Genomic DNA, 18772 nt, shown 5'->3' with positions numbered 1-18772 from the left:
TCTTAGAAAAATATGAAAATACAAAAGTTTCAAAAAAAAAAAATGAAAATACAAGAAAACAGTGGGTAAATGTGCACCCAGACCTCCCTTACTAGCTTCGCCACTGATTACAAACTCGTTGAAATATTCGGTAAACGAGACATCAAATATAGAGCATGATGAGCTGGAGATGTAGATGAAGGTGATAGATTCCCTATGAAATTGATGAGGATGGTGTAAGTAATCAACTTGCGACAGAACAACACTACGAGAATGACTAGGCTGGCACCTTCCTTTGTGGTTATGTGTATGTTCCAAGTCTAGTCCCTCTTCCATGATAAGAGAAAGAGAGATTGTTTCATGTTCTAAGCTTTAGTTTTGGACTGTTAGTCAACGTTTTTGTTGATCTTCTGCAATGTAAAGATGTTACTGAATTGACATTGGTTTCCAATCTTGAGAGGGACTTTAGGTTATGGTTCACAGTTATATACTTTCAGCAAAACTTATGATAGATATATTCTTTTGGCAAGTTATGGAATCATTTGGAAAATGGTGATAATGGAACAAGGGAGATCAGTCCATAGTGGAAAAGATGTTTACATGTACGCATGTAGAACGTGACCATATCAGCCTAGAAAACCCTACGAGGTAGGCTAGGAACACAAACACCTAAAATATTCATGAAATGCAATAGTTTGTTTATTGTCGTAGGTCCATTACTGGTCCAACATGCCCTACGCAGATTTTTTTAACAACACACTTTATATTATATTTTTTTCCTAAAATCATATATATAAAAAAAACTCCGTCCGTTTCTTTTTATTTGATGTTTTAAAAGATATTTTTGTTTTAATTTATATGATATTTTGAAACTTTTTATGCAAAATTGCTATTAAAATAGTGATTAAGATATTAAAAATTAATGTGTAGTTTTTTGTCTTATTTGTTCAGAATAGCAATGACTAGTGGTTTTATGTCACTTTTTTTGTTGCAATCGTGTGTTTTTAAATAAAAACATTTTTTTTTTAATTTATATGTTTATGCTAAAACATCATACAAAAAGAAACAGAAGGAGTACATTTTTTTTTTTTTTGAAACACATACTTTCATTCATTCAATGCTCTAAACATTGTTTGGTGAGGCCATTAAGGCTAGCTCAGCAGACAAAACCTGCTTAGCCAAAGAGTCTGCATCTCTGTTTCTCTCGCGAGAGATCCAGGTAAAGGAAACAAAATCAAAAGATAAAGCAACGGCTTCAATATCAGCTACAATGCCGTAGAGTTCGGCCATCGGGTGGTCGAAGGTTAAAGCCTTGATGAGTTGTGCGCAATCAGACTCGCAACGAATCTTTGTGAGACCAAGGTCTCTACATTTCTCCACGGCTTCTCGTAACGCCAGTCCTTCAGCTATAAGCGGAGAGCCTACAAAACGCATCGGCGAGGAGAAAGAGGATACTCTATTTTGTGTCTTAATAGTCCAGCCAAGCCCTGCAATTTTGTTAGTTTCATTCCAAGCCGCATCCGATCGTACCAGTACACAATTATCCTGCGGAATTACTCTAACAGGTTGACTACGTCGCGGTACAAGGTCTAGCCCTTGACTGGAGTTCCACTCCCTGGCTGCTGCTATAGCCATTGACATGACCTCAGTCACCATGAAACCTTTATCCTTGAAGACCAAGCTATTTCTTGCTTTCTAAATTTGCCAGAGAATCCAGGGTGCTAGTGCTCCCATTGAGAGGCCCGTAGGAGGAAGGTTTTGTCGAGAGCATAGGTTGTTCCATTCACTCCGCAATTCTATTGTTCCGCTGTAGTCAATGCTCGGCCACACTGGTGCTGATTTCCAGACCTGTTTAGCAAAGTTGCAGTGCAAGAACAGATGATCAATAGATTCGGGGAGACCACATAATTTACAGTTTCCGTCGACTTTAATCTGTCTTGCTACCAATTGCTCACCAACCGGCAGGGCTCCATGAAGGGTTTTCCACACGAAGAGTTTTACTTTCGGTGCAGAGTGAAGTTTCCAGACGTTTTTCTTCCAATTAAAGCCTGGATTTCCTTGGGGCAGAAGTGCTTGATCCAAGTGTAGTGGTAGAGCAGCAGAGTAACCTGTCTTTGTCGTAAATTCTCCTGTTGCAGACTTCAACCACATAAGTTTATCCGGAGCTCCACTCAAGCTTGGTTTCAGAAGTCTGATTTTGTTTTCCTCAAAGGGGAGAAATTGGCGGATCTTCGCAAGGTCCCACTCATTTTTCTCTGCTAGAAAGAGATCAGATACCTTAAGCTCAACGAGAGCCTCGGGAGCAGGACCCATAGGCTAGGACTTTCTTTTTGGGAGAGGCTCAGCCAAGCAGAGTCCCAAACGTTGAGGCTTTCTCCGTCCCCAATTGCCCATCCAGAGTTCTCAACTATAATATCTCTTCCACTCATAATACCACGCCATCCATGAGAGCACGAGCTACCAATAGAGACCGAAAGAAAATCTCCCGAGGGATAATATTTCCCAAACAGGATCCTTCCAAGCAAGCAGTCGGGATTTTGAAAGAGTCTCCAGCTGAGTTTAGCTAAGTAAGCATCATTGATGCTCTGGATGTCTCTGAAATCTAAACCACCTTCCTCTTTGGGGAGAATCAATCTCGACCAGGCTATCCAAGCTATTTTATTACTGCCGCTACTGTTATCCCACCAAAATCGATTCAATGCAGATTGGATGCTCTTGCAAAGAGAAACTGGGAGTTGAAAGCAAGTCATGGCAAATGACGGGATTGGGGAAAGCACACTTTTGAGCATCGTCATCTTTCCCGCAGTGGAGAGGAATCTGTTGGACCATCCGGCTGCTTTCTGTTTTATCCTATCGACAATGGAAGAGAACAAGTCTCGTTTTCTCCTGCCAAAGAGTTCGGGGAGTCCCAAGTACTTGCCCGTACCTCCTTCTTTTTGGATCGAGAGAGTGTCCCTGACTGTAGTTTTCAGCGATAGCGGAGTTCTTTTCGAGAAGGTAATGGTGGACTTTTCGGTGTTGATTGACTGACCAGAGGCTTCCTCATATTGAGTTAAGATTTTCTGAAGAGCTTCACTGCTTTTCTTACTTGCTCGTGTGAATAACATAGTATCATTGGCAAAGAGAAGGTGGTTTAGTCGAGGACTCCCCCGAGCTACACAAATTCCCTTGAGAGAACCCTCCGCTTGCGCTCTGTTACATAGACCCGAGAGAACCTCACTACACATTATAAAAATGTATGGTGAGAGTGGGTCTCCTTGACGGATTCCCCTACTCGGTGTGACTTTTCCTCTAGGCGAGCCGTTGATGAGGAAAGAGTACGTAACAGTGGATATACATTGCATCAATAGCGCAATCCATTTCGGGTGAAACCCCAACCGGTGCAGCACACACTGGATAAACTCCCATTCTAACCTATCATAGGCTTTGCTCATGTCGGTTTTTACCGCCATAGAACATCTCTTTTCCGCGTCCGAAGTCTTGAGATAATGGAGGACTTCATGTGTGATCAAGACATTGTCTGAGATGGCTCGTCCTGGGACGAAAGCAGATTGGTTCTCGGAAATGATCCCGGATAGAAGGGGCTGGAGACGCTTCGTCATGATCTTCGAGATTATCTTGTAATACACATTACAAAGTGCGATGGGCCTGTACTCTGCTACCGTTTGTGGGCTCTGAACTTTCGGTATGAGACGGATATGAGTGTCGTTAATTTTCGCCGGCAGTCTATCAGTGATGAAGAACTCCTGGATTTCCTTGACAATTTCCCCGCCTATGTTGTCCCAGTTCGAGTGAAAAAACCCAGCCGAGAATCCATCCGGGCCTGGTGCCTTATCTGCGTGTATAGAGAGAGCTGCTTCCTTAATCTCTGAAGCTGATGGGACCTGTATCAGCTTTTCGTTCTGTTCAGCCGTCACCATAGGCGACAAGGCGTAATTGACTGTCTCTTCTCTTCTACCGGCAATAGAAGAGAATAACTTCTGGAAGTATTTGACAATAACCTTAGCAATCTGGTCCTCTTGATAGACTGATGTGCCTTCTTCATCTTCAATCACCGAGAAAGCATTAGCTCTCTTCCGGTTCTTTGCGGTTGCGTGAAAAAATCCCGTGTTTCGGTCTCCAAGGCTAAGCCAAAGAAGACGGCTCCGTTGTCTCCAGTAAGCTTCCTCTGCGAGAAAAGCTGAGTTTAGTTCGTGGGACACTTTATCTATCAGCTCAGTGTCGTTTGCAGGGCTTGTCAATGCCTCTTCCAATTCCTCTTTCTTTTTCTCAATGAGGAGCCTACTGTTGTGGTATTGTTGCTTGCTCCAATCAACAATGGCGGATCGAACAGAGCATATTCTGTCATTGACAGACATACGTCTTGTTGAGCTCCATTCCTTGCTTATGAGTGCTTTCACTTCAGGGTTATCCCTTAGTCTCCTGTCGAAGCGAAACAGACCCTGGCGCTTTCGCTTGTCAGGTTCAAAAAAGGAGACTATTGGCTTATGGTCTGAGCCCTCATAAGTCAAGTACTGTGATCGTGCTTTCGGGAAGAGTTCCGCCCAGTCACCATTTGCAACTGCTTTGTCTAGTCTACACCAGACCAGATAATCTCCTCTTTTTCCACGCTATGAAAGGCAATCACCAGAATGTTGCAGATCATATAAATCGCCTTCAGCGAGAAAGGTGCGCATGTCGGTAAATGAGCTTTCAGGTCTTTCGGGTCCACCTACTTTCTCAGCATTGCAGGTCAGATCGTTGAAATCGCCTGTGATGAACCATGGCGCTGAGCGAGCTGAGTTTAGGGATAGGAGCTGATCCCAGAAGATGCGTCTCGTCGGTTTATCGGTATCAACATATATAAACGAAGCATAAAAGATTTTCCCTTCATATTCAACGCAAGTGTCAATAAGATTAGCACATGAGCTTATTACACTTAATTTGATTTCCTGCTTCCAAAAGAGAGCCAGTCGTCCTGCACCATGTCCCGTCGGAGAGACTAGGTGATAGTTTTCATACGCGAGTTTCTTTGTTTTGTTAAGTACGAAGCTGTCGGGATTTTTGGTTTCAGAGAGAAATAAGATGTCTGGAAATATAATCTTCTTCATCTCTTGTAACCTAAGAACTGTCCGGGGATTCCCTAACCCCTGACAGTTCCAGCTCCCTATTTTTAAGGACCGGGAAAAGATGGATTTTGAAAATCCATCTTTCTTCTAGTAGAAGCTGGGATCATGTTGCACAATGGTTGATCCTCTGAGTTTGACGCAGAAGGAGGTTTTCTACTCGCTGTTCGGGAGGTTCCAGCTCTAAACTTTGCATTTCGAACAGTCGGAATATCTGGTTACTTTCCGAGCTTGTGGAGGATTAGGCGCTGGGATTTTTCGTTTTCGAGAGCTAGCTCCTCTGAGTAATTTAGGGCTATTTGGAGTTGTTCTTTTTCCTGGGGGGCGCCCTGGTTTACGATTTGAAACCACAGCCAGCGTATTTTGATCAGGGGTACTCGTTTGTGGGGCCATAGGCCCAAGTCTAAGAGCAATAGGTATCCTTTCTGCTGAAGGAGTTTCTTCTGTTTCCCGAGGATCATGGTGAACGTCAGCCTTATCACCCAAAGAAGCCTGAACCATACGTGCTGCTGTTTCTTCAAGCTGGCCTTCTTCTTCTGCCTTTCGAAGTCTTTCTCTACGAGCGGCACTCTCCGAGGGGTCAACACATTGCGTGTACTGGACCATAACTTCTCTCACTTCCTCTAAAGCTTCATTGAATGCTTCTTGAGGTGCTGGTGATTTGGCATCCGGAAGAGGATTCCCTCTTATTGATAAAGATTTACCTCCTCTTGAGGACCTTGATTCTTCTCTTCGCATCATATCTCTTCCTCTAGCTCCCGAGAGAGCAGAATCGTACTCCATGCTGTTGTGGTTGTGGTTATCATTTCGCAGAGGATAACGAGCTTCGCCCACTCTGCGGTGATAGGGGCTTTCTCTTCTGTTTTGGGAGGAGCCACTATAATGGTTTCTTTGCCACTCTCGTGATGGTTCCCTGGAGCGGTGCTGTCGGTTCGCTTCAATCAGGGATCGATATCTTCTTTGAGAATCTATAGTATGCCTTGCATCATAGTGAGGGTCATAAGACATGTATCGCTGGCTTTTGTTTCGCTCATAGACTCTGTCCTCTGTAGCAGAGAACCTAAAGATTCCAGCATCTGGTGATGTCTTTTCTCTCCCTCCATTTCTCTGTGAAATTAGCTTCATGATATTATCTGTATCTTCATGCACTTTCAGAGCTCTTTCGTGGTGTTTTGCCACTAGACAATCTTTAATATCATGATCCAAGCGAAAACATTTGGAGCAGTGCCTTTCTAACTTTTCATAGACAAATATAGCTGTGACCTCGTCCCCTTTGGAATACTCGATAACTGAAGTCTTTATTAGAGGTAGACGTCCATTGATCTGGACCCTCATCTTCATAGCAAGAGGTGTTACTTCCGCCTTCTCATATATTCCTATATCTTCACCTAAGCTGCGGGCGGTCTCCTCAGACCAAAGGTGGATAGGAACGCCCTGTATTTTGATCCAAAACGGGATGAGAGATGGGAAAGCTTCCGAGACAGTAGGTTCCCATCGTTGGACTATCACCATCCACTTAGCATAGTGAAAAGGTCTTTTTTCCAGCACCGCTAGTAGGTCCGCTTCATAGGCGAACTGAAATTGGAACATTCCATTTCCAAGATCTGAGCCAACAGGACTGTGTTCTGTTTTCCACAGCTCGGTGAAGAAGGGAATAACTGACCAAACCTTTTGCACCGATTGGTTCGTGACACGCCCTATCAGGGTTAGCGAGTGTTGATGGAGCTTCCTTGAGTTATCAGGGACTTGGACTTTGACTCGCGCTGTTCTAGGGGCTTGGAAAGGATCCAGCACGAGACTCTTCCCCTTGTCTTCTTTGGAAAGTCTTCCTTTTGTCATTTGCCTCCAACCCAAGATGGGGATCAGATGAGCTAGTTCTTCTCTTAATTCTTCAAACGTAGGTAACGGATTCCCGTTTTCTAAATAAACTTGTAACTCCTCTCAGAGTGTGTACTTGCTGAATCTCTGATATTATCAGATGGGGTAGTCAATCAATGAGATTTGAATGATTCTATCTGCACAAGGAGAGGGTCTCTGAGACTCCATTTTTGAGGGATGTCGGATGCGTTGCGGAGGAGCTGGTGGAAGAGGAACCCTCCGACCCGAGTCGGGGGCTTGAACCCGGCCGATAAGAGCTCAAGCGGTAAGGATTCCGACGAGTTCAGTGGAGTGACCAACAGTTAAAGATCAAATAGGGGAATTTTTGAAAAATTTGCAGGATTACAGGAGGTTTAGACCCAAAAAGAGTAAGAAACCAGCGTGTAAAAGGAGTGAAGGTTTAAAAGTTACTGGCTAAAGACTTTCCTGGGAGCTCGTGCCTGGGAGAGAAAGCTTTTCTACAGAAAGAGTATAAAATATAAATTTCATACAATTCTTTATAAACTAATTCAACTCTATTAATAATTATTAAAGTTACTTTTATAAAGTTAATTGCAGCAATATTTGTTAGTATTATCACCAACAATTTGACTATAACAGTCACACTTTACTCAAATCAATTGTTAATACAAAATTTCACATTTAAAAAGTCACATTTTATTTATATTTTATATAATTTCACTTATATTTTACATAATTTTTACTTATATTTTATATAATTTTATTAAAATTTATATGTAAACATAAGTTGTATTTAATTGATGATAATAATAATAATAATAATAATAAATTTTATAGAACTTTTATTAATAAATATATTATACCTTCTAGTACTATATGCTTTAAGCAATGGTTTGAGTGGCTTGTCCTCTGGTACGGCCATGTGTAGGTCAAAAGAAAACTCTAACCAATCATAAAATACCATCACCAACCTATCAAAAAATGTCCAACAACCACGGAGTTGACCATATAGTATGAACCACACAGAGATTGTTATATAATCGCTTCCTTCTTGCTCATTGAGAAGAAAAGATTTATCCAAGAAACTCCAAATCTTTCAGAGCGTCCGTCCATGGTTTCTTCTTCAACGCTGTCGATGCTTTGATAAGAGAAATACTTTACAGGACTCCGGCAGAATCTCTGGTCAGACGACATGCAAGCAGTAGTACGATATCATCAACAACAAGATTTTCATCTACGAACACTTGTGTCGCTAGCCATGGGTCACTGCAATGGACTCATGTTGTGTATGTTGTGGACTGGCATCGAATCCCCTCACAAGGAATATCAACTTGGTCGAGCCTAGGCTCCCTAAATGGTTCATTACTTCTGATTACTTCAGGATCGGCTACTACATTAATAAGTCTCGGTAAGATTACAAGATCTTGATGTTTTCAGCTAGACACTATGGTGAAACAGTAGTCGAGATATACAAGTGCATGTCGAACTCGTGGAAAAGTCTTGATGATGCCAAGGTTGATTAGGATGTATATCCCTTGTACAATTGTGTGGCTGTCATGGGAAACATGCACTGGCTTACTAAGGAGAAGACTAGAAACTACATTTTAGGTTTCGATTTCTCCATTGAGACATTCAAGGACATATGTTTTTATGGGTTCTCCCTTATGATAATAACTAGCTAGGCTGCTTCAATGGGGATAGTTCGTCTTTTTGCTAGAACAAGATCAAGAAAAAACAAGCCCGATAGAGGTGTGGGTTGTAAGAAAAGATGATTAATATGAGAGTAAAAGACAATGAGGAACAGAGTAAACAGAGAGATAAGTGATGAAGAGTAAATTAAGTTGAGAATAAGAGAGTATGAGTATTAAGAGATTATAGAGATTGACAGTAACCAAAAGAGAAGAGAATGGTGAAGAAGAAAGGGGAACTCCCCTCTTTCCCCTTAGATTATAATTGATTACAATGAAGGCTCTTTATAGCCAACACACACACTAGACAAATGAGAGGAAAAAGACAAAAAGAGATAGATCTGGATTCAAAATGAATGGTTAGGATGAGAGGATCTGAATTAATTTGAATTGGATGGCTGAGATGCAGGAGAGCTTCCAATGTGATAGTGACAGCTCCTAACAATCATTTCTCTTCTCTCCAACATGTTATTTTAATCTCTACTTGTCCAGTCTCTCTCTCCAAAGGTCAGAATCTAATTTGAATTCAAATTTGCCTCTCAAGTTGAAGTTGCACGAATTTCACTCTTAGGCACTCAAGTCTGACACTCAAGTCTCAAGTCTGACACTCAAGTCTCAAGTCTGGCAGCTTACTTCTCAAGTCTAGCATCTTAATTCTCAAGTCTAGCAGCTTAATTCTGCTTCATGTCAACATGGGTTTCAAGCAAGTTGGCTGATGGAGATGTCTCGTTTACCAAATATTTTAGTGTGGCTAGCCCTGATCTCCCGGCTTACGCTTCTGTACATATACGCCTCATCTGGTATACTGCATTGGCAAGCACAACGTATCATCACATCGTGTGAGGGAGACGTAGATGAAGGTGATAGGGTTTCTACTTGCATCACTCTTTATGAAATTGATGAGGGTGGGGTAAGAACACAACTTGAGACAGAACGACACGAGGGGATGACTATGTTGGAACCTTTCTTTGTCGTTACGTTTACGTTCCAAGTCTTGTCCCTCTTCCAGTATAAGAGGGTTGTTTCAAGTTCTGTGCTTTGTGTTTGTTTATTGATCTGTTACAGGAAATAATTTTGGGGGTTAAGCCTTTGGGTCTAGTTGGTTTGCTTATAATTTCATTATCTCAACTTATGTTAACCGGTTAGTTGCTGGTTTATCGGTTTAGTAAACACTATTTGCAAGTGTACCCATTTGGGAATGAATCAATCAAATACAACTGCATATCTTCTTCCCCAAGTTCTCTTCTCTATCATCATCTTCATCATCTCAAATATTTGTTTTCGAGTTCATCCTTATATCTCGGTGATCGATTTCTAAACTCCAATTTGCCTCTTCTTAGGATTCTCGGTGAATTCCTAGATAAGGATCTATTTATCTTGTTTTACCGTTTCATGATCTTCTGCACTGTAAAGATGTTACTGAAACTGAAATTGGTTTTGGGTTTTGTATGAAAATTTTGAGAGCGTTTAGGTTAGGTTACTGTGAACCCGAAGTTCGATTCCTGTTAGCTTGCAAATGTCGGCATCCCTAGAACCCACGGTCGGTTGACTTCGGTCGCCGGACACTGTTGTTAATTAAAAAAATGCAAATAATCGGAACTGAGGTTTTAGCTCAGTTTGGAAACAAACAAACAGAAGAAATCAGTCTCATCCTACAACAGAATTCATCACCTCTAGTTCCCGTTCCTCATCTTCAGCTAGACCTTCCACTCCCACCAGTACTTCTTCAGTATCAGGTGCCTCAACTCCATCAAGAACCCGTCCAGGATCATCTACTACAACCATGGACAAGCCCCGACAGTCCATAAGGTCAAGACCATCGACTCCAACACATCGTATGTGGTTGTTGCCATGGACACCAGAGGCTGGATTGGTAATGAGATAGATCCGATAATATCACTGTAAAGAAGCCGATCCTGACGACGCCATGGAGCATAGGAAGGGTTTGTTGTTGTCTGTCCATCAATGATTATCGTTGGTGTAGGGGTCTCAGTTGATTCATCTATGAATCCTTGAAGTTCATGTCCTTCAAGTAGAGCTTTGATTTGTCTGCTCCACATGATGTAATTGAGATTGGAGAGTTTGGTAATGTTGGACATGTTGATTGAAAGCAAGGTAGAAGCCTGATCTCTGGCGTTGAAGACAGATACTGATTCAGTAGAAGTAGAAGTAGACATGATGAGAAACAGAGTAGAAAGACAGAGAAGAAGCGTAGAAGACGAAGGATCGAAGAAGAGAAAAAAAAAATCTCTTTTACGGCTCTGATACCATATTAGGTTTGGGAATTGTATATATCTATTGATATGAGCATAGCTCAGAATATTTACAGAATATTGAGATTACAAGTAAGGAAGTTAGAATATATACGACATTAAGAGAGAATAAGACCGTTAGTGATTGATATAGTTTCTATGATACTCTCAAGTCCTTCCCAGCATCATCCTTTCAAGGTAATAGCCTTTTATGTGGAAGTCCTTTAACTCCATGCCCTGACAACACCACTGCACCAGCCAAAAAGGTTCTCTCTACTGCAGCTATTGTCGGCATAGCAGTTGGAGGTTCGGTTCTGTTATTCATCATTCTCTCCGTCATAACTCTCTGCTGCGCCAAGAAAAGAGATGATAACGGGCATAGACACAGCAACAGCGCCAAAAGCTAAAACCATAAGGAGTGACAACAAAGCTGAAGAGTTTGGGAGCGGAGTGCAAGAGCCTGAGAAGAACAAGCTGGTCTTCTTCGAAGGAAGTTCATACAACTTCGATCTCGAGGACTTGCTCAGAGCCTCTGCTGAGGTTCTAGGAAAAGGAAGCTACGGGACAACGTATAAGGCCATCTTAGACGAAGGAACCACTGTGGTGGTGAAGAGGCTGAAAGAAGTAGCAGCTGGGAAAAGGGAGTTTGAGCAGCAGATGGAAGCTGTGGGAAGGATTAGTCCGCACGTGAACGTGGCTCCTCTCCGTGCTTATTACTTCCCGAAAGACGAGAAGCTGCTCGTGTTTGATTATTACCAAGGAGGCAACTTCTCCATGCTTCTTCATGGTAATGATGATGTTTCACATGTGGTATTTGCAGTTAAAAATTGGATTTAACTAGCCCTTCTATTTCGGTTTTCCCAAATTTTGAAAAGTAATTCCGAAATTAACCGAATTACATTTCTGTTCGGTTTGATTATCGGTAAATTTTGGGTTGCTTTTATTTCCTAAAATAACCAATTTTATTTTGGTTTTGGGTTAGAATTTGGTATAATTTTCTTGAAACTCAGATATTTTGGATAAATTCGGTTATTTCAGTTAGTTTGGTTAATTCGATTCGGTTGCTTTGGTTAGTTCGGTTAATTTGATTCGGTTGCTTCCGTTATTTACGATTTTTATAGTTTTAGAAAATCAAAAACCAAACCGAACCGAAGACTGAACCATTTTTTCAAAATCCCACCAAACTAAACTGAACTCAAGACCATAACCGAACCGAAACAACGAGGGAGGAAGAGCGGCGTTGGACTGGGAAACAAGGGTAAAGATCTGTTTAGGAGCTGCAAAAGGAATAGCTCACATACATTCTGCATCTGGTGCTAAACTCCTCCACGGAAACATCAAATCACCAAACGTACTCTTAACACAAGACCTCAATGCATGTGTCTCGGATTACGGTATAGCTCCTTTAATGAGCCACCACGCATTTCTCTCGTCAAGAAGCTTAGGGTACATAGCACCTGAGGCCATAGAAACCAGGCAACACACTCACAAATCCGACATGTACAGCTTTGGTGTACTGTTGCTCGAAATGCTGACGGGGAAAGCGGCCGGGAAGACGGCTGGGCATGAGGAAGTGGTGGATTTGCCCAAGTGGGTGCAGTCGGTGGTGAGAGAGGAGTGGACTGGAGAAGTGTTTGACGTAGAGCTGATCAAGCAGCAGCATAACGCTGAGGAAGAGATGGTGCAGACGTTGCAGATAGCAATGGCTTGTGTGTCAAAGCATCCGGATTCTAGGCCTTCCATGGAGGAAGTTGTTAACATGATGGAGGAGATTAGGGCTTTTACAGGCTCTGGTCCTGGTTCTGCTAATAGAGCGTCTTCGCCTGAGATGATCAGAGGGTCTGATAGCCCGGTTTAGATTGGTTATTTCCTTTATTTCTCAAAAAATATTATTTATTTTATTGTTCTTTGTAATAAACCTTTTAGAGTTAGTAGTTCTACGTCTAACTAATGTAATTGAAACTGTCTTTGAGTTTGTTGTAGTTATTTTTTTTTTCTTTCTCAAATTAAAATTTGAAATACAAACATTCATACATAACCTGGCGGCAAAACGAAATAGCCCCAAAACCAAAAGTCCACAGGAGACGGTTACTAAAACCCACACCGGAGCGACTTACTGAAACATGACTGAAAACCCACAAGAGGCGGCCACTAAAACCCATATCAGGGCTACTTACTGAAACAACGCTTAAAAATAAAATAAAAATAAAACCGAAACCCATATAATTGACTACACAGGAGCTTTAAACAACCACATCTCAACAGACTTTTGAACAATGTAAAAACCAATGATCGGAGAAATACCGTTGCAGCCCATAGATTGCCATACGATAACTTCCACTTCTTAACCCACATCACGACTTATCGTTGCTGCCTACGCCTGCCAATCGATAACGTCCAAAGAACCAAAAGCCTGAAACTTCATAACCCGAGAGGAACCATCACTCGGTCCACTACCTTCGGATACTGATGCGACGCACTCTTAACGTCCACTTACCATCGATATAAGCTCTATCCAAACTTCATAACCCGAGTTGTTGTAGTTCTTATATTGAGTATTGTTTTTGTGTGGTTTAATAAAATTTTCAGTTATCTTTTTTTGGCATCACCAAGTCTTAATGGGCTACAAATTTTGGGCATATTTTGTGGATATGATCAATCTGAGAAAAGATGGGCTTCTTTAATTAGCTTCTCCTCTCTAGAACACTAAACTTCAGGTGCTATATATTGTGAAAGGTGTTTGTAAACTATCCCCATCCAATGAAAACTAATGCTTCTTCTTTTTATTACACATCACAAAAAAATTGTTAAAACAAATTATTTGGTAATGGATTTATCAGTGAGGCAATACTTTCACTTAATTAGGCCTTTAAGCTATGCTTGGCCAACTATATTCTTCCGCATGGGGCATGGAGCCAGCAAGTAAACGTTGCCCTGGGCCTGAATTAAATAATTCTTTTGTCGTTTACAAAGGGAGAGAAAAACCAATAAACGCATTGGCACGTGACTATAAATAAGGTCGTCACGCACGCGGAGCTGCTGGCGGAATCAGAAGGTTCGAGTGCCGTCTCGAACATTCTCTCTTGACTATAAAGAAAAAGGAAGTAGGGAGAGCTGCGAGGATCTTATTCGTTCTCTCTCTTTTGCACGCCATTACATAAAGAAAGAAAAGCTCATCGGTTTCTCAGATCCACTTCTTCTTTGGTTAATCTCTAGGGATTTTCTGATCGCTTTGTTTGGTTCGGAACCTTCGCCTTCCTCTGTGATCTCTTGCGTTATATAAAGTTGGTTGCTTTAAGTTTTTTTTTTTTTTTTGTCTTGCTCCCTTGTGCAGGTCCGAGCCATGGCTTCGAAGAGGATTTTGAAAGAGCTTAAGGATTTGCAGAAGGATCCTCCTTCTAACTGCAGCGCAGGTACTCTTCTCTCCCTCTCTATCTCTTAGTCTGATTTTCACCGGATCAAAGACTGAAGCTTTCTCCTTACTTTGAAAGTTAGGTTGTGATAAAAAAAAAAAATCATTACTTTGTGTGATCTATCTAAATTATGCGTTTGAATTGACTGATTCGTACCAAAGACTGAAGCTTTTTCCTTACCTTCACTAGTTTGAAGTAATTAGCATGTTAGGGTGTGATAAAGTTCAATACTTTGATTCATATAAGGAAAGTATTCTTTTTGAATTTTTCTGGCAAAGCTTTGATTTTTTTTTTTTTGTCTCTGGTTTGTTTGGTCTTATAATGAACTCAAGATGAACCTTTTCTTTTGTCACTTGATTATCTTAAAGAGTATCCAGAGCTCAGCATGATTTGAATTTTACGTCTAGTGTCTCCTTTTGTAGCTCTTACTGATAACATGTATCCATTGATGTGGTTGTGAGGTCTGAGTTTGATGAAGAGATTTGAGTCTTATTTGTATCGTTTTTCTTGTTGTATGTCACTGCTGATGTGTCTCTATTTGATGTGGTTGTGAGGTTTGAGTTTGATGAAGAGTCTTTATTAGTAACGTTTTTGTTATTGATGTAAGGTCCGGTGGCTGAGGACATGTTCCATTGGCAAGCAACTATCATGGGACCTCCTGACAGTCCTTATGCTGGAGGAGTCTTTTTGGTTTCCATTCACTTTCCTCCGGATTACCCTTTCAAGCCACCAAAGGTTTGTCTTTTTTTGTTCTCGGTAACTCAAATCATCTTTTAAGTTCATGATCATCACCTTTGTTAGCGATCTTATGAATGTGTGTTACTCTGATGCTCTTGCAGGTGTCTTTTAAGACAAGGGTGTACCACCCGAACATCAACAGCAACGGAAGCATTTGCCTTGATATCCTGAAAGAACAGTGGAGTCCTGCTCTTACCATATCCAAGGTTTGCGCTTTTGTATCTCTCTTGCTATTTTTTTTTTTTTTAACTCTAAGAAGACTGTTTATGTTTGTTAAGTGATGATGATTGATTGCTGTGGATTTAGGTTTTGCTGTCGATTTGCTCATTGCTGACTGACCCGAACCCAGATGATCCTCTTGTGCCAGAGATTGCTCACATGTACAAGACGGATAAGACCAAGTACGAGTCAACTGCTCGAAGCTGGACACAGAAGTACGCCATGGGATGATGAAGACTCAAGTTGTGGTCGAAGACAAGCAAAACCATAACGTTATTTCTCATCTAAGTATATTGAACTCCATTTGTTGGCTTTTTAGTAAACGCTATTATGTGATGATAATCGAGCAACTTATATGCTCTTACTCCTCTGTTCTGCTGATATCACTATTATTTTACCCTATTTACGGTTTTAATCCATCGAATTGCCTCATCATTTGCTTGTGTATGAAGTTGTTATTGCAACAACCTCGTGAATAGCTAAAATTTGGAAAAATATTCTGTTTCAGTTTAAAAAATTGCAACAATTATGGGAAAAATCTTCTGTAATGATTTCAAGAATAGTTGATGCAAGGCACATACACATACACATTCGTCCTCCTAATGCTAAGAAAGTTGATGAATCTAATAATGTGGAAAAGACTACTAAAAGTTTGGTCTGAGGTTGATTTTCAAAACTATAAAGAAAGAAAGAAACGTAGAATATTGTTTGAGCCAAAACTATATATTTCCTGGTCGCTGAAAATGTCAAAAAAAAAAAATAGTCATTTTTTTTAAGGCTTTGTAACTTCATCTTCTCTATTGAAAGAGAAGTACCATTTTTATCTACCACAAAAAAATCATACTAGCCTTATTAGGTCTATTTTATTAATTTCATTTATTTAATTATTTATATTAATCTATTCAATATATAAAGATATTAATAATAAACCAATTTTAACTGTAAATTTAAATTTTATTTTTAGTTATAACAAAATGTTGAGAAAAAATCTAACAAAATCTTTCTAAAAATTTAAAATATTTTATTTAAATTAATACCATTGATTAATTTCGTAATTAATAATATATACTATTATACATTAATTTAAATAAAATTTTATTATGAAACAAAATAAAATAAAAGTGTATGCTATTTTTCAAATTTTATAATTATATTCTATATCTTCTTTATTAAAAGAAATATCATAAAAAATCATACTAGGTCCATTTCATCAATTACATCTATTTGACTATTTAAGTTAATCTATTTGATATATAACATTTCTAAAAAATCTTATAAATTATATAGATATTAATAAATAAATTTTAACTGTAAATTTAAATTTTATTTCTACTTATAAAAAAAATATGTTAAAAAACCTAACAAAATCTTAATAAAAATTTAAAATATTTTTAAATTAATGCAGCGATTGATTTCATAATTAATAATATAGTATTATTATAATGTATTTACTTATAAAATTCCACAATATACTAAAATAAATAACATAGAAATATAAATTATGCTAAGAAAATATCAGTTTTATAGTATAACTAGATAAAATTTTAAAATGTATTGTATTCAGTCTGTAAAAATTAGAAAAAATGAAGGAGATTCTCAATTTTTTATTTCATACTATGAATTTATTTTACCAAACTCGAAAATATATTAATATATAATAACAATTAATAATAAAGTAAAATATCTAAAACAAATCATTATACATTAATAATATCGAATAAGAAACATAACCAATAACATTATAGATTTACACAATATATAACACTAAAATGTAAATATCTTTTAAAGTTTTACGATGGTATCCGTTATATATTTATAAAATGAAAATTTATCCGCACATCCGTGCGGGTGAAAAATCTAGTTAGAGAGATATAGGAACAACTCCATCTCGTACTGATTCATCTGAGCGTTTTTTCGCTGTGTACTCTTAAATTTGTACCGTAATCTAACGTAAAAATAAAATAAAATGCGTTGACTACTGACAACGATAACGGTTTGGATTTAATTTTTTTTTTTTGTAACACTATTTAATTTGTTTTTCAATCTATAAATATTCTCTTAATTGGCAGCTAACAACAAACCAGTCACGTTTTGGAGTGCTTTACTACAAATCTCTTTAATTTGTTTTTCTGATCTATCAGTTTTCACTTCAACATGCGTTCTTACTTTTACATTTTTTGTGGTGCTTAACAACCTATCAGTGATGCAAATTTCTTCTATGGGCTTTTAAGTTTCATCTTAAGCCAACAACATAACCTATTTTGTTGCATAAAGGGAGCGGATTAGCAAATTAAAATTGAGGGATATAGTAAGAAACTTAATCTTTCAGTCGAAAAAGTTGTTCGAAAAATGAGTGTTAAAAAGATTTGTTGCAAGGGAGGCTATGTCGTATTTAAGACCTTTTTCAGTGATGCTACTTTCGTCCAAAATGTTATGGTTTCATGTGAGGTCAACGATATAGGCCTCCCCTGCGACAAATCTTCTTGACAATTCAAAATTTCTTCAGTCAGAAATTAAGTTTCTTACGCATATCCCTTAATTTTAATTTGTTCTACAACTGACAAGAAGATCTATCGTTAAAAAGGTTTATACTGTTGTGAAGTCTATCTGACAATGTAAAGGTGAGTAATGAGTACATATGAGACTGATAGATTGGGAAAACAAATCAATGAGATTTGTAGCAAACCATTCGAGTAATATTGAAATAATTATAGACTATTTGCGTTGATTACTCTCTTTGTTCAAACATCAACAGCAATGGAAGCATTTGCTTTGATATCCTGAAAGAACAGTGGAGTCCTGCTCTTACCATTTCCAAGGTTTGACCTTTTGTATCACTATTTTTACTCTTTTCAAACACAAAGAAGACTGTTATTGTTTGTTAATGCTTAGTGATGATGATGATGCTGTGGATTTAGGTTTTGCTGTCGATTTGCTCATTGCTGACAGAGAGAGCTGGGCTTGTAGACATTTTCTTGAAACATTTTGAGAAAATTTCAAAATATATGACAATATTATTTAATACATAGTTTCATCCTACACTAACATATGATGATGTTGAAAGAGGTTTGGAGCATTTGTTGTCTCTGTTTTTCAAGAAAATAGTCATTTTATAGTGGTTATTCTATGAGTATTATGAAGTTTTACTAAGTTAATTAATAAAAAATTATAACGATTCTCATATACCATGAAAGAGAGTTTAAAATACATTAATACAAATTTAGAATATGGTTAGAAATTTTAAAACAACACTAAAAAGTTTAAGCTTCAGTATGTTGAGCGTTTAACGTAAAACTCAATATTTTCGTAGGGGTTAAACACATAGATTTTGTGAAAAATTCAAAAAATATAAAAATATTGCTTTAATGCATAGTTGCTTCATGTACTAATATATTGTGATGGTCAAAGAGGTTTGGAACCTTTGTTGTCTTCATTTCTCTAGAGAATAGCGATTTTATATGGTTAGTCCACTAATTTAGGGAGTATATGAAATTTTACTAAATTAAGTTATAAAAAAAAATTGAACGATGCTCATGTAC

General features: G+C 38.7%; 1 protein-coding gene and 1 pseudogene across 1 annotated transcript; both read left to right on the top strand.

Moving 5' to 3' along the window:
* Window positions 1-10914: 10914 nt before the first annotated feature.
* Window positions 10915-13661, top strand: LOC106427898 (annotated as a pseudogene).
* A 244-nt stretch (window positions 13662-13905) lies between these two features.
* LOC106427931 (ubiquitin-conjugating enzyme E2 11) lies at window positions 13906-15668 on the top strand. Its single transcript, XM_048744821.1, has 5 exons — window positions 13906-14102; window positions 14198-14276; window positions 14884-15011; window positions 15116-15220; window positions 15321-15668. Exons 2-5 carry the CDS (start codon window positions 14207-14209, stop codon window positions 15462-15464), a joined length of 447 nt encoding a protein of 148 aa, XP_048600778.1. The 5' UTR covers window positions 13906-14102; window positions 14198-14206; the 3' UTR covers window positions 15465-15668.
* The last annotated feature ends 3104 nt before the right edge of the window (window positions 15669-18772 follow it).

The sequence above is a fragment of the Brassica napus genome, chromosome C1, assembly GCF_020379485.1.
Source record: "Brassica napus cultivar Da-Ae chromosome C1, Da-Ae, whole genome shotgun sequence".
In the NCBI taxonomy this organism is placed as follows: Eukaryota; Viridiplantae; Streptophyta; class Magnoliopsida; order Brassicales; family Brassicaceae; genus Brassica; species Brassica napus.
The sequence above is the reverse complement of the archived record's forward strand: the minus strand, read 5'-3'. Positions and strand labels throughout refer to the sequence as shown.

What these genes read in the sequence shown, in the direction of transcription:
- LOC106427931 (XM_048744821.1), top strand. Translation starts at nt 14,207, where the DNA reads ATGGCTTCGAAGAGGATTTTGAAAGAGCTTAAGGATTTGCAGAAGGAT. An exon ending in TCCTTCTAACTGCAGCGCAG is followed by an intron (nt 14,277 to 14,883) that starts GTACTCTTCTCT and finishes TATTGATGTAAG; the next exon opens with GTCCGGTGGCTGAGGACATG. An exon ending in CTGCTCTTACCATATCCAAG is followed by an intron (nt 15,221 to 15,320) that starts GTTTGCGCTTTT and finishes CTGTGGATTTAG; the next exon opens with GTTTTGCTGTCGATTTGCTC.